The following is a 19,217-nucleotide window of genomic DNA, read 5'->3' on the forward strand; positions in this document are numbered from 1 at the left end:
CACTCTCTCTTTCTGTCTCTTTTTTGAATAAATTTTGCATGTATCTTAAAATTTTGAAATTTAAGACACATACAAGTAAGAAACAAGAGATTTCCTAGTTATTTAGAAGTAAAATTCTTTAAATAAAGACAGTTGACAGGTTATTTAAGAGACATGAGATGCCTGTCATCGACATTACTGTCTGAGTCCAGCTGGCCCAGCACCATGTTCGTATTACAACCCCAATTCCTAAAAAGTTGAAGCACTGTTCATAATGTGAACTAATACAGAATGTAATGATTTGAAAATCTTAAAAACGAGGATGAAAAACATTTTCTCATTTTGGATTTTATGGCAACAACACATCTTTAAAAGTAAGGGCATCAAAAGGCTGGAAAAGTAAAAGGCACTAATTACAATCAGTAGGAGGAGAATTTAGCTACTAATTAGGTTCAGTGTCAACGTGTCAGTGGCATGACTGGGTATAAAAGGAGCATTTCAAAGAGGCAGAGCCTCTCAAAAGTAAAGACAGACAATGGTTCACCAATCTGTGAAAAAAGTGTCTTTAATAGTTTAATAGTTCCTAAATGTTCCTCAATTTAAAATTGTATTTTTTGATTATCCTACCATTTACAATACATAATATCATCATAGATTCAAATAATCTGTAGAAGGGACAAGGCGGGAGGTCAGTATTGGCTGTTTGTGATCTTCAGGCCCTCAGGCAACACTGCATTAAAAACAGGCATGATTCTTGACTGAAAATCACTGCATGGGCTCAGTAACACTTCAAGAAATCATTGCATAACACAGTTCATGGTTCCATTCACAAAGGCAAGTTAAAGCAGCATCAAGGAAGGAGCCGCATGTTGACAGGATCCAGAAACGCTGCCGTCTCTTCTGGGCCAAAGCTTGTTTAAAATGGAATGGGGCAAAATGGAAAACTGTTCTGTGGTCACATGAATCAAAATTTGAAATTCTCTTTTTTGAAACCGCAGATGTCATGTCCTGCAAACTAAAGACCATAAGCACCATCCAGCTTGTTATCAAAAGCCTGCATCTCTGATGGTATGGGGTTGCATTAGTGCCTATGGCATGGGCAGCTTACAAATCTGGAAAGGCACTATCAATGCTGAAAGTATAGAGGTTTTAGAGCAACATAGCATCCATCCAGACAACATCTCAGCAAAAATAGGTCAAGTTTCCCACAGTACCAGAGAATTCAGAGACCTCCAACATTTCCCAAATCCTGCTCTTAGTGGAGTTCATGTCTGTTTGCTAAGCAGTGAGAGCAGAGCAGGATCACATTACACTGATAGTTCTTACCTTTATCCTTTTTATCACCATGTTTAAGTCTGAGATTGAAATCTTTTCGTTGAGTGACCTTAGAGAGATTAGGAATACAGAGTGATGAATAAAGGAGGTATTCTGAGTCTAAAGGTTTTACTACCACAAGGTTCGATCTCTGTTAACCTTTGACTCCTTCACAGATCTTCCTCCTGACAATTCTCTCTCTGAGTGATTTAAAATAGGGAGTATGTTTTATGTAGAAAAAGTTAAACTGTCAAGGTTTGTCAGGTCGAGGCTTAGAGCTGTAACTGTTAGGATCATGTTGCATCCCATAAAAACAAAATCAGTTTGATTCCAGCCTAAGACCTTTGCTGTGGCTCATATTTCCTTTTTACCTATGCTGTCGCTGCCCTGTAAAGCATCTCTAAATCTGAGTCAGTCAGGAGTTACAGCCACTTTGCTGCGCTGCTCTTTCAGAGCACAAGTTCAGTTTTCAGTGATATTTTCAAAGATAAAGTTTGTAGCAGCTTCACTTTTCATCAAAGCTTGAAGTCTTCCTAATCTTGTTGAAACAATAAATCCGCATAAAGAGGAGGTTGAGTGTCTTATGTTGTTTTTTCTTGTATTATATGGGGTTTTACAACACTGATTTTGCATTCAATTTGAACACCCCAGGCTGTGGTGAACACAGAAATCCTTTCAATTTACTGTATATGTGTGAAAAATAAGTTGTAGATCAAATAAAATGAGATTTCAGGAATCCTGCCTCTTCCTCTTTAAAAAAAAAAACCCTCCACTTTCTTCTTCGTCCTCAGCATTACATCCTTGCCTTTGGTGGGATCATTGCCGTCCCGCTGATCTTGGCCGAGCCCCTCTGCATAAAGGACAACAATGCTGCAAAAAGTCAGCTCATCTCCACCATCTTCTTTGTGTCTGGATTGTGTACGCTACTGCAGACAACGTTTGGAACCAGGTAACAACCACAGCACAGCACAGATGGGGTCAAACAGAGACACTGATGGAAATGCAAATGATCTACAGCAGCATCTCAAAAAACTTAGAATGTCATGTGAAGTTCTTCTTTCCCAGTGATTTCCTTCAGAAAATTACATTTCCATTCATTCTAGATTCGTACCGTACAAAGTGAAACATTTCTAGACTTTATTTGGTTTAAATCTTGATGATTTCAGCTTACTGCTCATGAAACAAAATAAGATCAAAAGCTTAAAATATAAGAATATTGTGGAAAAGTCCAATTTGCTCAAGTTTCCTGAGCCTTCATTCTCTCACATTCACACAACCACAATCATGAGGAAGACTGCTGACTTGACAAATGTCTAGAAGACAATATATTTCAAATTGTAATGATGTAATGACTTCAACTGGCCTAAACACTCTCCAAACCTTCCAGAAACCTGTGCCCTGTAAAACTGTACGTATTCTAGTGGTTTCCTTCCCCAAATGTCAGTGGGGGGACCAGGTAAGAGCTGTATGCATGAAAATTAGTGCACATATGTATCAGATCTTGACAAAAAAAAGTCTCTTGGGACCATCCTCTAAAGCAGGGCTATTCAATTACAAATTCAACTGGGCCAAATTTTAAAATAAAGAAATGTAGCCGAGCCAGACATGTTTGACACCCAATAAGCAGCTGGTAATGTCAAATTTGAACCAATACAGATCAATCTGATGAAAAATATGCACTTTTTATTCATAGGCTCCCTTTTAAATGTGGCAAAATGAGAAAAACACATTAAAAGTAGATAAAACAAAACAACAGAGCTGTATTTGAACATAACCTGAGGTAGTAGAAATATTTTTTTTCAGTTAAATAAAAATAAAATAGAATGAAAAAATGAAGTGAAATTCTGTAAATAATAATTTTGGTTACATCTTCCCTTGGGGCAACTTCTGTCAGCATTGCTAGCCACTCTTCAAAACAACGTGGTGCATTGTAGGTAGACTGTTGCAAGGCTACATGTTGCATTCATGGTCTAAAATACTGTGGGAATTTAAGAAAACTTGTGCAACAGGTTTCCCTCTGCATTTCTGCCATGACCACAGGCTGGGCCACATGGGAGTTAGTTCTGGGCCACTAATTGAATGGGCCTGCTCTAACCAGGCCCACTGATGGACAGGTTACACGTTTTAGTGACCTAGTCCATGGGACTTTATCCTATTATATCCAAACTGTTTATGCTCATTTTAGACAAGATGGTGATCAAAGTCTTGTTATTACCTTACATATTTTTATTTAATCAACATTACTTTGTAGAAATCTGTTTTCACCCTGACATTAAGAAGTTGCTTTTTTTATATATTTATTTTTGGGCTTTTTCATGCCTTTATTAGAGATAGGAGGACAGTGGATAGATTCAGAAACAGGGAAGAGAGCGGGGAGAGACATGCAGGAAATGGTGCCACAGGCCGGATTTGAACCCGGGCCACCTGCGTACATGGTGCACACCCTAACCACTCGACTACCAGCGCACCCATTAAGACGTTTTTTAATTTTAATTTAATTTTTTTTTTTTTTGTCAAAACAGCCAAGTTGTATTGACCATGATTGATTTATAAAATCAATCAAGAGGGTGAATACTTTTATTGATACAGTATATGCACCATCAAACTGCACTGCCATGTACGATGGTGATGAAAAACAGCAATTCAACATCTTATTTGAAGAGAATTATTCATGAAAGACCTTCATGCAGGAATTGACCTTTTGTGCATTATTATGACGCTAAAGGTGCAGGAAAAATATAAATAATTGCAAAAAGAGTAAACTGTCAAATTGTAAGAAGAGTTAGACTGTGCAGTACGGTCAATGTGCAGGACTCTCCTACTTGGAGAGACAGATTGATTGCTTAGTGACTTGAAAATTAATCACTTTGAAATAAGTGAATGTGGAAATGATACATCATCTCACCCAGTTGCAGCGGAGTGAACTGACAGGCTTTCAGAATGTTGCAGAGCAGCCATCTGCAGCAAGTTCCATCTCATCTCTTTTGTCCAAAACCGGCTTTAGGTGTTAAGTTGTTTTGTGCATCCTCATGATAAGATGATTTGTGCTGGTTGAGCAATGGGGCACAAAGATTCACAAAAAAAGTATAAAGGAGAAAGGAGGGTCTGAGAAAGTGTGGGGTATATAACTCTGCTCTGAAAGTCTCATATTAAGGTTCAACTGCAGTGATAGAGTATATATACTCACCATAGTTACCTCACCCTCTGTTTAGCAAACAGCCTGAAGTTACAGCTTGCAGACATCCCTGTGGTTGATCATACGGGGTTAAATTGAGGGTCAGCCTATGCTGTGCTCTACGAGACACTAACGTTAGACCTAAGATTTACCTTTCAGAGTAAGAAACTGAAAAGGTTTCCTTCAAAGCCTCTATTCTACTCTGTTTTCTTTGTTGCTTCCCTTTTATAAAGGAGATGTGAAGTCCTGGGAGCAGTTTGAAGCTTTGATAGAAAAACCTTCTGAAAGTGATGCATCAATCTCTGTGCTTCACCTCAGTGCAGCTGCCACCCACCCACACGCACAGTACAGCACAAAGCCGCTCACATACTTTCTGCCCCCTCAGCACTGCCGTAACATTAAGCCTGAGCAAATAGCTAATGCTTTTGTTTCAGTTCCCCTCCTACACAGTTTGGCAACGGCTTAAAAGGACAAAAATGTGATCCCAGAAAACCCTCTGACATTGAATAATAAGTAAGTTAATCTTTATTTTCATTGCACTTTTCAACACTGCGGCTGGTTTTCAACACCGGCTTTGTGGAACAACAGAAAGGACGGATCAAAACACAGACACGCAGACAAAGGTGCATGGAGATGTGTTTACTGCAACACAACAGAAGCTAAGAGGGAATACATTCATGCACAGTTCACATTAGCCTCTGGTATAAAGGACGATTTCCTTTTTGGTTGTCAAACACTGGATTTTAAAGGAGTTCAAAATAAACAACCTCTTCGTTTCAGTTTGGTTGCTATCAGACTGTTTATGAAGTCTGTACTGACAAAGTGTGCACAAATGAGTTTAATGCACCAGAGCTGCAAGCACAAATCAGCCATGAACACATAACATAGCTGCAAGTGCTTTCCCAGTACCAGTGTGCAACATTTCTCTTCATGAGTGTGCATCTTTGCAGCCCTCACCCTGCACGTGGCGTTATGGTCGGCCTTTTGGGCATGGTCCAACTCACTGTCCCACTCTAAATGATTGAGTGGTAATAGACTGTCCTTGCTTACACTTCAATTGATTGAAATTTGATATTTGAATACTACTTACTACTCTAAAGAAATGATAATTACCCAGCTGTAATGTGTGAAGTCACAGCCAATCATGTCTGGCAATTTTAAGACACCCAGGCTTGTAAAAAAAAGCAAAGGTGAGCTCTTGCTCGCACGCACGTCATGCTTCTCAGCCCAGCAGCAGATGATCCATGAGGGATGGGAAAATAGCTCCACGTGATTCAGACAACTTCTCAACGTTTTATCACCACTGTCCCTTCATTGAGCTCATCCACAGTGGCTTACTCTGCATCTGATAAGAGACTGGCATCTGATGTCATCACTGGACTGACATCTCTTAAAGACAAGACAAAACCCACTTAACTAAAAAGGACAGGCAATATTGAAACAAGAGTTTCATTAGTTTGTTTTTTGAATGATTCTGTTGAACCACAATTCAAAAGCAACGTCTGATTTTCATGAGTTAATTTTTCAGTAAAATTATTTGAGTGTCCACTGTGGGCAGGAGCATAGCACAGGTGGGAAAAGGGTACTGATTACCCGGGCCCACAGTAGAAATTTGTGTCAAATAGACTAAAATACAGTACCGGGGGGCCCCTGCTCCTCCCTTAAAAATGTCCATATGGTGTAGGCCAGCGCTGAAAAATAATGCAAGTACAACAAATTTAACCACAGTAAAAATTATGCTCATAAATGGGGAATTTATTGTTCAAAAATACATTAATATGCATAGATGTTTTTCAAAAGGATGCAACATTTGTTGCGTGGCTAGCTGGCTAAGGGGGGCTCTGTGTAATATTCTTTCCAGGGGCCCAAAATCTCTAGCTACTGCACTGACTGTGGGCTTTTCTTTCTCTAAAAAAGGGTACCAACAATTTTGTCCATGTATATTTTTTCTACTTTAATATGATTGGCTCCAAGGATACCATCCTCCTCTTGATTAGATGTTATGAGTGGGGTTGATAATGGAGCTGGGAGGATGTCTGGAAGAAGGGTCATGGGCCTGGCACAGGCCCGCACAAAAGACCAAGTGGATAAAATGCAGAAGCAGTCTATGCTCCCATACCTGGCCTGAGTATCAGTATTGACTTATCTGTAACCTCTAAGCATAAAAACTTTTGGTTTTTGGTGCTATTTTTGAATTGAATTCTTTTTTTTCTTACCTCTACTCACATTTTTTAAGGCCCAAAATAAAACACACATACAAACAGGTGGATAGAAACAAAATGATAATCTGTTAGAAGGCTAATGGCTGGAAGTAGAAGTATAAACTCATTAAACCACACCCCTTCTGATACAATTCATTTATTAATACTTTTTATTTGGGCTTCCTTTCCATATAAACTCATGCATTCATCAGTTTCTAATCATTATTGTTTATCTTTGACTCAGGGGCGTAGCTAGGGATTTTGGGCCCCCAGAAACAATATTACACAGGGTGCCCTTAACCTGCTAGCCAACCAACAAATGTTGTCATTTCTACAAATATCTACGTAAATTTATTTCTGAACCATAATTTCTCAGAGTATGAGAATTATTTTTACTATGGTTAAATTAAAATTACTTGCACTTTTTTGTGGTGCTGGACTATACCATCTGGACAATTTTAAGGGAAGAGCAGGGGGCCCCCCAGTAACTTATTCCACTCTATTTGATACAAATTTCAGTCTGCTGACATTTAATTGCTTTTGGTATAATAATGACACTAATTACGAAGAAAAAATGCATAAATCACACTTTTCATTGCATGCTTCCCAAGGGCCTCTCTCTACTGTTGAAAAAAAACCTTCTCATGAGAGTGTAAAAACTTATAAGTATTATTTGAGAGGTTTTTCGAAATGGAGATGTTTCCATTACCAGTTTTTTATTGCGCTATTTAGAAGTTTCACATTTCTAAGGGTAATGGAAATGCAGCTATTGATAAACTTCCATAACTGGGGAGGCTCTATTTGTTGTAGATGAAGGGGAATGTTTGCATAGAAGTCAAAGAGGAGGAGTTTCCACTAATTATGTCTGTTTCTGCTCACACCAGGGCTGCCCTGGCCAGACTATTAGCAGCCACATTCACATTCGCCCCCCGCCCCCCTCCTGCCCTGACCTCATGTTGACTTCTTAAAGGGCTGGCTGATAAAAATTCCCCATAAAGGTGAGGTGAGTAGGTTGGACCTTTCCAACCCCTCCCGGACGATGTCAGGACATTTTTAAGAGCACAAGATTCTTGGGGGCTTATGTTGATTGCACTCCCTTGCAGGAAATGCAGTGTAAGTTCAATATATGTCCTTTGGGTGAAGGTTCCCAAACAGAGGTCAGGGACCTCCCTGTGGGGACTTGATCTAAATCTGAGGAGACTGCCTTGCTTGTAAAAGTGGGGAAAATACATTTTACAGTTTAACAAAAATTTCCAGAGTTGAAGTGAAACAGGAAAGGAGCCACAGGTCGGATTTGAGCCCAGGCTGCCTTCCTCAAGAAGAACAGTCTCTGTGCATAGGGGACATAACCACTAGACCACCACTAGTGCCCATGCAATACTTCACTGTGGTATATTTTAGCTAACCTAAAACAAATGGACAAGTGTATTATTTCACCTCCCTAGAGGACTTATTGAACTCTTGAGTCAGGCCTAAAATAAGGGACAGATTTTAATGAGGAGGCTTTTTTCTGTCTCATTATATCCACTGACATCTTACCTCTGACCTCTTGACCTTACTGACTTGCAGGTTACCAGTCCTCCAGGGTGGGACCTTCAGTTTCATCACTCCAACCCTGGCCATTCTTGCTCTGCCCAAATGGCAGTGTCCGGCTCCAAAAGCATCCATGATGCTGTCCATGCAGCTGCAGAACGGCAGCAGCCCACTGCACATGGACGACTCTGATGAGGTGTGGATGTCACGAATGCGTGAGGTAAATCACATTTCCACGAGTCAAGCATTCATGTTCACTTACACATCATATGAAACCAAGAAGCACATGATCATAGAGTTCATTCAAAGAAGGAACTTAGTGCTCATGTCAGCCTTGAAGTGTCTCTACATTTATCATCCCTGTCTGAGTGCTTGAATCTTCTCTCCAAAGCTCCTATGACAGGTAGAGGCCCCTTGTGTGGGGGAGGCCTGTGAGTCTGAGGCCTGACAGGCTTGGCTGTCAGGTGCTGTAGTTGTCAGGTTCCTTGTTGCAGATGATGAGTCCCTTTATGTTGTTGTTGCTCACACCACTGGAAAGTCAAAGTCCAAGTTCTTTCCAACAGAGGGAAGAACAAGAACAGAAATTGGATACTAGACTTATAAATGCCGACATAAATGCATGAAAACAGTCTGAAAATGTGGTAAAAATGCAGACATGTCAGATGAAATCTGGAAGTTGAAATCCTAGGATTTCTTTCATTGCACTCAAGATTTTAGATTGTTGCATTGGGGTCAGCCTGTGAGTTCCTTGAATGATTGAATCAAAATTCATTCAGCAATTCACTGGAATTTGACTTAACTTCTGTGTATCAAGTGTTTTCCACCCTCATATTTCCTTGTCAGCAGAGTTTTGCGCAACAGACTTCTCCCCTCTGGCAATGTTAACATCAAACGTGAATGTGAATTTGAAGAGTGACTTTTGGAGATGAGCTATCATTGTGTTACTACACTTTTACACAACTCCCAGTTAGAGAGATTTATGAAGTGTTTCAGCGCTTCAGCCTTGGTGTAGAGTATTTTTTTTACCACTTACACAAACACATTAACTCAAACGTGAGAGAGTTTGACAAATTTATGACTCAAAACTAAATTTAAGGTTTAAAATGACTGAACAGGTTTCTGTCACAGTTTCTGAAAACAAGTTATGTCACCCAAGTGCTTCTTCTTCTTGTTTGCTTTAATACACCTTAAAATGTTTGACCCTTGGCATCAGTAAACTGTTTTTTCTGACCAACGATTAACCTGACACACCAGATGGAAAACCTTCAACACAAAGCATTTGGGAAAGGGTAGATCCTTTGGAAAAAGAATTTAGAGGGTGATTGAGTGAACATTCTGCCTGTCACATCTTTACAGGCCAATCAGAGAAACAAAACCGTTGACGTAGCCGCTAACTAGCTGCACCTGCGCCCCTACTGACTAGGCTAAATTCCATAAATAACTATATAACACAAACCATGGTGATTGTAGACATGTCAGTACACGACGCCCATGTTACACAAAGTACCTGTCCAAGTGGAAACTCATGTAAACAAATTATGAGCAGTATTTTCACAATAGCATTAGTAAGTTAATGCAAGTGATGGTATGTGAAATCATTACACTGATGAATCGACTTGACTTAACCCTCTGAGACCAACGTTGTCGTACATGACAAGAAGAGACACAGGTTAAAAAACGGTGAAATAACCTTTAAATCATAAGTCTCCCCAGAGAGCTGTAGACTCTCTGGGGACTTTAAAGATTAAATCTGCACCAGTACCTCTGACATGAATGTCTTTTTTATCCGTTTTTAGTCCACTTTGATTCTTCTGCCTCTAGCTTAGCATTAGCCGCCATATTGTTTTCCCACAATGGCTGTCACAGTAGGCAGACTGTTTGTCATTGCGTCATGCTTCACCACACTTTGCACGTCCTTTAACTGAGATCCTGGAGGGGACGGCCTCATTATCTCAAAATGGAGAGAAAGAAAGACAGAGAGCCTGTGATGTGGCCCTCCGTGTCACTGCAGACAGGAACTGCTTTGAATAATGGCTCATAAATAACCAATATAAAAAAAAAAAAAACACAAGGACTTCTTTTGTTGTGTTAACTTAAATTCATTTTAATGCAAACTCAAGTGCTTCCAAATAATTGAGATCAGCTGATCTCACACAAGCTGACGGCCAGCTGATTAGCTGTAACCACACTATTGGCTAATGCTGCCATATTCAAACTACTCTGGCCTGGCTATGCTTTGCTGTTCCCTCTGCAAGCTGCTTTTTTAGAGCCCTCCTCCACCCCAGCTCCTCTTTTTATCCATAGGCCACGGTGGTATTTCTTCAGTAAAACACTGAAGCATAACCAGGCTGTAATCACTATTACTGCAATAATGACAGGGCATAAAATACTTGATAATCTAGATGTGTCATTAAAATGTTTAATTACCCAATCCTGACCTGTGTGACTTCAAACCTCTCACCTTGTCATCCACAGATCCAGGGGGCCATCATGGTCTCCTCTCTGCTCCAGATTGTCCTAGGCTTCTCTGGGCTGGTGGGGTTCGTACTGCAATACATCGGCCCTTTGGCTATCGCTCCCACCATCAACCTCATTGGCTTGTCGTTGTTTATTGAAGCAGGAAAGAAGTCTGGAGGTCACTGGGGAATAGCTGCTCTGTGAGTATGATGCAATGTAAACAAAAAGAAAGTCTGTACATTTTAACCAATGATTTTAGAGGTGATTAAAAGAAGCAGACTGTGGTTGTCTCTCCAAGTAGCCACAGTTCCATCCCTCATGTCCAGTAGCGTTGCAGTGCTAAAGTTTAGAAAAGTATCCAATTATAGACGCGTTCTCTTCCTGCCAAGTCCGTCACATTAAAAGCCTCTAATGTTTATCATCACTGAGACTTTTGTATTGAAGAGCAACACCAGGAAATGGAGTGTTTTCAGCAGAAACTTAACAAACATGTCTCATAAACAGGAGAGAGACTTAACCTCACATAACTCAGAAAATGAGACATAAGGAATACCTGAAGAGTTAAATACAGGATGAGGACATGAAACTGAGAATTTTAGCTCTAAACTGGCTGTCATGGCATACATGGGATTGTTATTGTGTGATTGGTGGCTTAAAAAAGAGGGTTGTAACATAGCAGCATGAGAGAAAGATGATTCCCCCAATCAGGTTGTAGCATTTCTTTAAATTTGAGAAGAGTGAGTGGGCGTGGCTTCAGCTCATCCAACTGACACTCCCACACCATCCTAGAGCAGATATTTTTGCTTAAATTTTCCTGATTTTGAAGCTGAATTTGATCTTCTTAGAGTTGTTTCTCATGTCTAAAAATTTGGCCTGGTGGTTCACAACATAATGGCAATCACAGTGAGAATCAATGAGTCATTTTGTACATGCACTCCTGCATACCCCTTATTGTTTAACAGTGTTAACCATTATATTTTATAGGACAAGAACTTTGAAGCTGTTTTTTACCTACAAGCCAAGGCTTCGGACCACACTGGTGTAACAGTGCAGTACTAATTTAAATAATGAATCCAGAAGTCAACATCACAAAATACATCTTTTTGTATTAGATTTCCAAATCAAGACACTCGTCATAATTGCTTCAGAATAATATACTTAAAAATCTGTGCTTACATTTTACATGCAATTCTTTCAGTAGGCCTTTATTATTTGTTTATGACAACTTTTTTTTCTGCCTCTCTGAACTCTGAAGCCAGACTATATCTACACATTCTTATTTCATCATTTATCATAATGGAACTGGACCACATTCGTTCACAGATGTTACCTTGGTTTAAGACCAGAGGATTGTGAGGAATTCAGCAGATGCTGAACTTCAGGTCTTTTCTGAGACAGACACTTCTGCCTTTTAAGATAGAACTCGTGGACATTCCTGTTCAAATTTGTCCTTTACATTTGATTCACGCCTTTGACTCATGTAATCCTCAAGTAAAGATAAATGCACAACCTTAACTCCAAAAAAGTTAGGACATTGTGTAAAATGTGGATATGCAGACTATAATGTTGGAAAAACACACACATTCTGAAACTGATGACTGCAACATGTTCCCAAAAAAGTTAGGAGCATGTTACATCATTAACAACACTCTATATGGTTCTTGGGACTTTAGACACTTACATCAGCTTTGAAAGTGTCATTATTTGCAAGATCTCCAGAAGAAATGGCTCAACATTGGGAGGTATCCACAGTTGTATTATGCACTTATCAATACACCATACTATTTCAACTGGCCTGTACTGCATACAGGCCAGTCTAGAACCCACACTCTTTTACTGTGAAGCCAGGCCGTCGTAATAGGTGCAGAATGATATAACAAATATTGCTTTAATAGTTGTATGTAGCTGTCAGTATTAATGGTGCATTTACAGATGTGCAGGTTACCCACCCCTACATCATCCCAGATGCTGGATTTTCAACTTTGCATTGTTAACAATCCTGACAGCCATTATGCCCAACAACAATTTGAAATGTGAACTTGAAAAACTTACTTTTGTAGATGCCTGCTCAGGCTGACAGCAGACAATGGTTGTTGAGGATTCTGCAACCTTCCCAGTCTTTCTTTCCTCTGTCCTGGAACATGTTGAAGGCATCAAATTCAGAATGTGTGTATATCTCAAAATTAAGTCCATCACTTTGAACATGGAATATCTTATCCTTGTCTTCTATTTTATTGACTTATTTGTCTGATTTGATGGATTTGTTCATTATGGCAGTCATGCCCTTTTTCCCAAGCCACCTAATCCTTCTACTGCCATGGCTTTTTACTGTTGCTCTTTACTTCTTTATCTAAAACCATAAAATCTATCTTCATTTACTGCTGACATCTCCAGATAATGCAGACTAAAGCATTACATAGAGTGATTCTTGTGGGTTTTAAAAGGTCCTGAACATCCAGTTCTTGGTGCCACATTTGGATGATAATCAGTTGCATCCCTCTCAGCTCAAAGCCCCTCCCTCAGCCCTCTTCTCAGCATCAGTCACAGCAGACAATATCCAGCTGCTTACAGGAGCGCAGACACACATCTTGTGGTTGTAATTCAACCCGTCAGGTCTGCTGTGCTTCCAGTCTGCAAGTGAAAATGAAGAGGTCTGTTTATAAAAATCTAATCTGTATAATCAGCACAAGAACTATTGGTGTGTGTGTTTATAGTGCCATCGTTTCAACTTGAATAAACAATCAGCACAAGATTTGCAAGGACGAACATGATTTCAATTTAAAAGCATACGTTAGCGAGTCAAACCTGTACAGAATGCATATATGTATAGTTAGCATCCAAAACGTAGGCTATATGATACTGAAAACTTTGATTCAGCCATAATTGTATCTACAGTTGAGGCCTCAGGAATGAGATGAATGGGCCTTTATGTCTGTAACATTACAGAGAAGACATCCTGATTAAAGTATTAAGCATTTTTCTGGAAGCTAGAAGGTTGTAACTTATGAGTTTACAGCTGTTTTATATCTCAAAAAACAAAACAAAACAAAACAAAACAACAAAAAAAAAAAAAACACTTTCCAAGGTACTGAAAAGTCTGAAGTTTCTCTCATGTTTATAGGCATTATATAATATCTCCAAAGGACTAGTGTGTTTAATAATATCTATAAATGTTTCACTTACTTCTGCTTTTTAAAACATCTGTACAGCTGTTCCAGTGAGGCATACAGCATTAAACACAGCCTTTGCTGATACCGTATGCCTCTATCCAATTTATTGTCAAATTGTGAGCATATTAAAGTGCTGTCAAGATTTTTGACAATGTTATAAAGCTGCAGAGTGACAGATTATAGGCCATAAACTAGGCTATAGAATGACTGAGAGTCCAGACATGCAAAGGTAGGCATACTGCAAGCTACATGACATTTTAATAATCAATAAGAGGACCCAGCAGTCCAACAGGTTTCATTTCTGTGTTACTTTTCTAAGTGTGTAACCCAGTAACCTAACAAACTATATTTTTAATGTAATGCTACCCAACAGTGACAGAAAAGATAAGTGAACTGTGATACTAAAAGAGAATTTACCAAAGAGATCTTGCAAAACAGTGTCGTCTTTTGTAAGCTTATAGATCCTTCAGATCCTCTGGAATCCCTATCACCAGGGTTGCCAGGTCTGTGGTTTTCCCTTTGGATTGGGCTACTTTTTACGCACTGGCACAAGCTGAATTTTTTTGTCTGTTGGTTGAGCTGACCCACTTTAAATCTCTTGTGTATGACTATTCAATATCCATAGCAGAATAAACTACATTATTTACACTCAAAACTGAACCAGGGGGTTAAGATGCATGAGTGGTATATGAATTTAAATGTTGTAATTGTTTACTGTGTGTTTTTTTGTGTTGGGGTATAAATGTATAAATGTTTCATGTCATTCCAACGCCACTATGGAAGAGTGTAGATTATGTTATATTGTTATGATATGTTATGTTATGTTATGCTATTGTACTGTTCAGAAAAAGGCTATGTACCCTGTGGTGGGAAGCATGAAAATTAATACAAAATAATAAAAAAATAAAAATACAACTGAACCAACCAGCAGAGAAGCAGGAAAACATGGCACACAACCAAAGATCCACTGTGCATCACAGACATACATGCCACATGCACAGAAGCAGGACACCTGCGCACGTGCAAGGAATATATGTGGTGTGGCAGAGGTTTCACTGGCTTATGTTGAATTTAAGCATTTGGCTGGTTTTGGAGTAGCTTTTATCAGCTATTGGGCTGTTTTTTTTCACACAGACCTGGCAACCCTGACCATCACAAATACGCTGACCAATCTATCAGTTCAAGTTATGTAAGGGTTAATGCCAGACGAAGTGTCCAATTATCAGGGATTAATGGACGACGCGGAGGTGTGAACTGTCTGACGTGCCTCGCGAAGTCCATTAATCCCTGATAACTGGACACCTGGAAGGGCATTAACCCGCTTATACCATGGTAACTTGCCAACAAAAATAATTAATAAAACTACTAATTTATAATTTTATACTTTTTGTGATCAAAATAGAAAGTTTTACAAAAACAACAATTTTTTTCCCCAAGCATCACCTGAGGGCTTGACTAATAACTGGAATAGCCATTCCAATCCCATAACATTCTTAGGGAATGTAAACGTTATTCACTACTCCAGTAAACAGGCAGGGCATAGATACCAAGTCACAACCGAACAAAAAATATTCTGCTCAGCGCATTTTCTGAACGGATTTATCAGTGAAATGACATGAAGACGAGTGAGATGGAGAGTCATGTGATCAGAGTATAAACCTGTAAGTTAACATGAACAATCATCTGATAAAAAGCTTAGTTTTAGCAGACCAGCTGTTTGAATACACAGAATAATACCTCCTTCAGCACTACGAGGTCACAGATGTGGAACAGAGCTATCCACACCCTGCAGATGCTGATTCTATGTCAGACATGTCAATATTTATCAGATATTATCATGCCGGTTTATCAGAAGTGTTTCCTTTGGCTCTGCAAAGAAATAATGGCTTCTTTTCTTTTATTTGTGTTATTTAAATCTTCTGACAACAGTTTACAGCATTTAGAACACAAGGGAAGTGAGTTTTTTGTGACACTCACCTCTCAGTGTTAAGGTGAGCCTGGAGAGGAGACGTACGTCTGTTTGCTCAGCCTTTTTTAACGTGCATATCCAGTACTAGACCGAATTATCAACAGAAGAATAATCACACAGTAGGGCATCAGCTCTGGTCTAACTGGATCTCACACCCTCTCTCTGAGAGGCAGAAAACTTTATTAACACACATCAGTAGACACACAGCACATGTGCATTTTGTCACATATATCCAGTGCACATCACTGGTTACCGTCGCTGCTCATTTACATAAGTAAACACAGAACAGAACCTCTCATTACAGTTGAGAGCACATACAGTTGAAACCAGAAGTTTACATACATTATATAAAAAGGCACATTAACTTTTTTTTCTCACCGTCTAACATTAAATCAGATTAAACTTTAATGAAATGTATGTAAACTTCTGACTCTCAAGAAAATATAAAAAAAAATGTCTAAAAAATTATCTCTCTCATTATTCTGGCATTTAGCAAATAGAAATAATTTTGGTAATCCTAATTGACCAAAAACAGGAAAAGTCTAATCTGATTTAATGTTAGACGGTGAGAAAAAAAAAAAGTTTATGTGCCTTTTTATATAGTGTATGTAAACTTCTGGTTTCAACTGTATATTCCTGTTTATGTCAACAACGTCGGATATAAAAGATAAGACCGTCTTAGGTTACAGGTCTTAAACCTAGAGTCTGTCATTTTATTTATGTCAGTAAAGTGACGGTTGATGACGGTCTATAGGCTTCTTAGGCTGGCAGCCTGTACTCCCTGCTCAGAAAATGTGAATGTCTCAGGTTGCTACAGTTACTCCTAACGGAGTAACGACTAATGGCTGCTGCGCATTAATTTGGAACAGTGAAAAGTTTTTTGACCGGGACTACTTGAGAAGTTCGAAAGGTGTCCGTATATCAGAAGTTAATTGACACCAATGGAATTTCCAGAGCCAGTCAGAATCGAGTATTCACCAATGGTATAATTGGCAAAATACAGTAATGCCAGAGAACTTTTTTTTAGGAATTATACATTTTGTAAAGTTTGATTGTAGACAGTCAAAGAACAAAGGTCCCAGTCTTCAAGGAGAGCTTTCAAAATTGGACTTGGACTGGGATGCAGATGACCTAATGGCCTAGGGTTAAAGTCCAGTCTCTCCTCAACCCTCTAGACCTGTTTCTGAGTTGATCCACTGTCCTCATCTTTGAATGAGAGCATAAAAAGTAGAAAAATATCTTTTAAAAAGAATGATTTGTTCTTATCAGAAAACAGTGCCATCTGCATACCGTGATATTTTCTTAAAATGCAGAATTTTAAGCCCCTCCACATTATTATTTGATCTTACTTGAATTGCAAGCTTTATGAGTGCCATTATGAATGGATTTCAGGTAATTGATCTTTTTTACCCCTCTTTGTCAGGAAACTGAGCCAGACACATGTCCATTATAAATAAATTTGCAGCTAGTGAGGGGATATACGCTCCAGCACAGCTAATCAACAATTCACCAAATAAAAAAGAATCTCAAGCACTCAAAGCTGTTTTTTAAAATCTACCTCTGCTCTTTTACTGTCCATCAATCTTATACCTCACTGAGGCATTTAACTGTCTGGTGGTAGTTTTCTAGCTGAGAACTTTATTTTCATCTAGACTTTTTAAGAGGCTGAGACTCTTCCAGAGGCAATAAATTAGAGAACCGATGATGGAACTAGTTCTTTTCTCCAAAGGCTGCAGACTTTCCCTCTTAAATAACATGCATTATGTCTGTCACCTTGCTCCTGAACTATATCTCATGCACAGCATGCAGAGTCTGCATGCACAGCATGGACTGTTTCCTGCACAGCCAGAGATGCCATTCAAAGGAGTAGACAGGGTAGTTTACGTTCCTCTTTCGCCACACTTTCACTGTTACTCACCCATTATCCTTCTCATGATGACTAGTATCATGTGGGCATGTCGGCTGTGTAAAATGACATGTTTTAACTTGCTCTGGCTTACCGCTTACTGTGATGTATGGACATGCCATGCTTAAGCACAATTACACGAGTAGCTGAGAGCGAAGGCCAGGCCTCCGGGAAACAAGTGTGAGTGACACATTTCGCTCTGTCTTCTGTTTTTTTCCCACAGCACGGTCTGTCTGATCCTCCTGTTCTCTCAGTATCTCAGCAAAGTCAATGTTCCAATGATTGCTTACAAGGATAAGAAGTGGAAGGTTTTCCAGTATCCGCTCTTCAAGCTCTTCTCAGTAAGTTTTCAACATTATGCAACTCAAACATCTCACATCATACATGTTCTATTTTGCACACTGTGACCCATCATGCCTTCTTTCTTTGCATCAAAACTAACAAAACATGCAGATGCAAACTGGAGAGCTTCTGCTGAAGGAAAGAAGGATGTTTCGAGCCAACATGCTCTCCTCAGACTACTACTGTGGGCTAAAAAATATCACTTTATAACAGGAGATACAGTGTGGATCTTGATGTTTATCTATGCCTCTTTGTTTTGTATCAAAAACTGTCAGTGCATATTGCAGCTGATGTGTACAGAAGAGGATAAGGGCCACTGGCAAAAAAATTGAGACGCAAATGTTTTTTTTTTTTTTTTTTTGACATGTGAATTACATGTTAGAATTCTGAGAAAAAGCCAGAATTCTGAGATAAAGTCAGAATTCTAAATTTAAAGTCAGGAATTCTGAGATTAAAGTCAGAATTCTAAGATTAAAGTGAGAATTTTAAGATTAAAGTCAAATTTTGAGATTAAAGTCAGAATTCTGAGATTAAAGTCAGAATTCTGAGTTTAAAGTCTGGAATTCCTAGATTAAAGTCAGAATTCTGAGATTAAAGTCAGAATTCTGAGTTTAAAGTCTGGAATTCCTAGATTAAAGTTAGAATTCTGAGTTTAAAGTCTGGAATTCTTAGATTAAAGTCAGAATTCTGAGATTAAAGTCAGAATTCTGAGTTTAAAGTCTGGAATTCCTAGATTAAAGTCAGAATTCTGAGTTTAAAGTCTGGAATTCTTAGATTAAAGTCAGAATTCTTAGATTAAAGTCAGAATGCTGCGTTTAAAGTCAGGAATTCTGAGATTAAAGTCAGAATTCTGAGATTATGGTCAGACAGATATCTGTCTTTAAACTCAGATTTCTGACTTTTTTCTGACAAGCAGAAACAAAACATTTGTATCTCAAAAAGTTTTTTTTGTCAGTGTCCCTTATCCTCTTTCGTAGATGTGAGCGTTTTCAGTAAGATACAAATATGACATTGTGCATGCATCTTTCAGGTGTTTTCTCATGCCTGTGCAGATTCATCTGCTTTCATTTTACATAATGGTAAAAAAAAATGTGCACAGGAACTCTGTAGTCACACTTGATTTGTGATATCAGAGTGTATGGGAAACAGTTTTGTTAGAGATAAAGGGTTT

At 38.9% G+C, this 19,217-nt stretch overlaps 1 protein-coding gene across 1 annotated transcript in view; it reads left to right on the forward strand.

Moving 5' to 3' along the window:
• The window catches only part of si:dkey-106n21.1 (solute carrier family 23 member 2), a 119,710-nt gene that overhangs the window by 41,604 nt on the left and 58,889 nt on the right, over window positions 1–19,217 (forward strand). Inside the window, exons 3-6 of the mRNA XM_041796050.1 lie at window positions 2,085–2,242; window positions 8,239–8,422; window positions 10,678–10,859; window positions 17,928–18,045. Coding sequence (XP_041651984.1) covers window positions 2,085–2,242; window positions 8,239–8,422; window positions 10,678–10,859; window positions 17,928–18,045 — 642 coding nt within the window. The remainder of the gene's footprint in view (window positions 1–2,084; window positions 2,243–8,238; window positions 8,423–10,677; window positions 10,860–17,927; window positions 18,046–19,217) is intronic.

This window comes from Cheilinus undulatus, linkage group 9 (genome assembly GCF_018320785.1).
Source record: "Cheilinus undulatus linkage group 9, ASM1832078v1, whole genome shotgun sequence".
Lineage (NCBI taxonomy): Eukaryota > Metazoa > Chordata > Actinopteri > Labriformes > Labridae > Cheilinus > Cheilinus undulatus.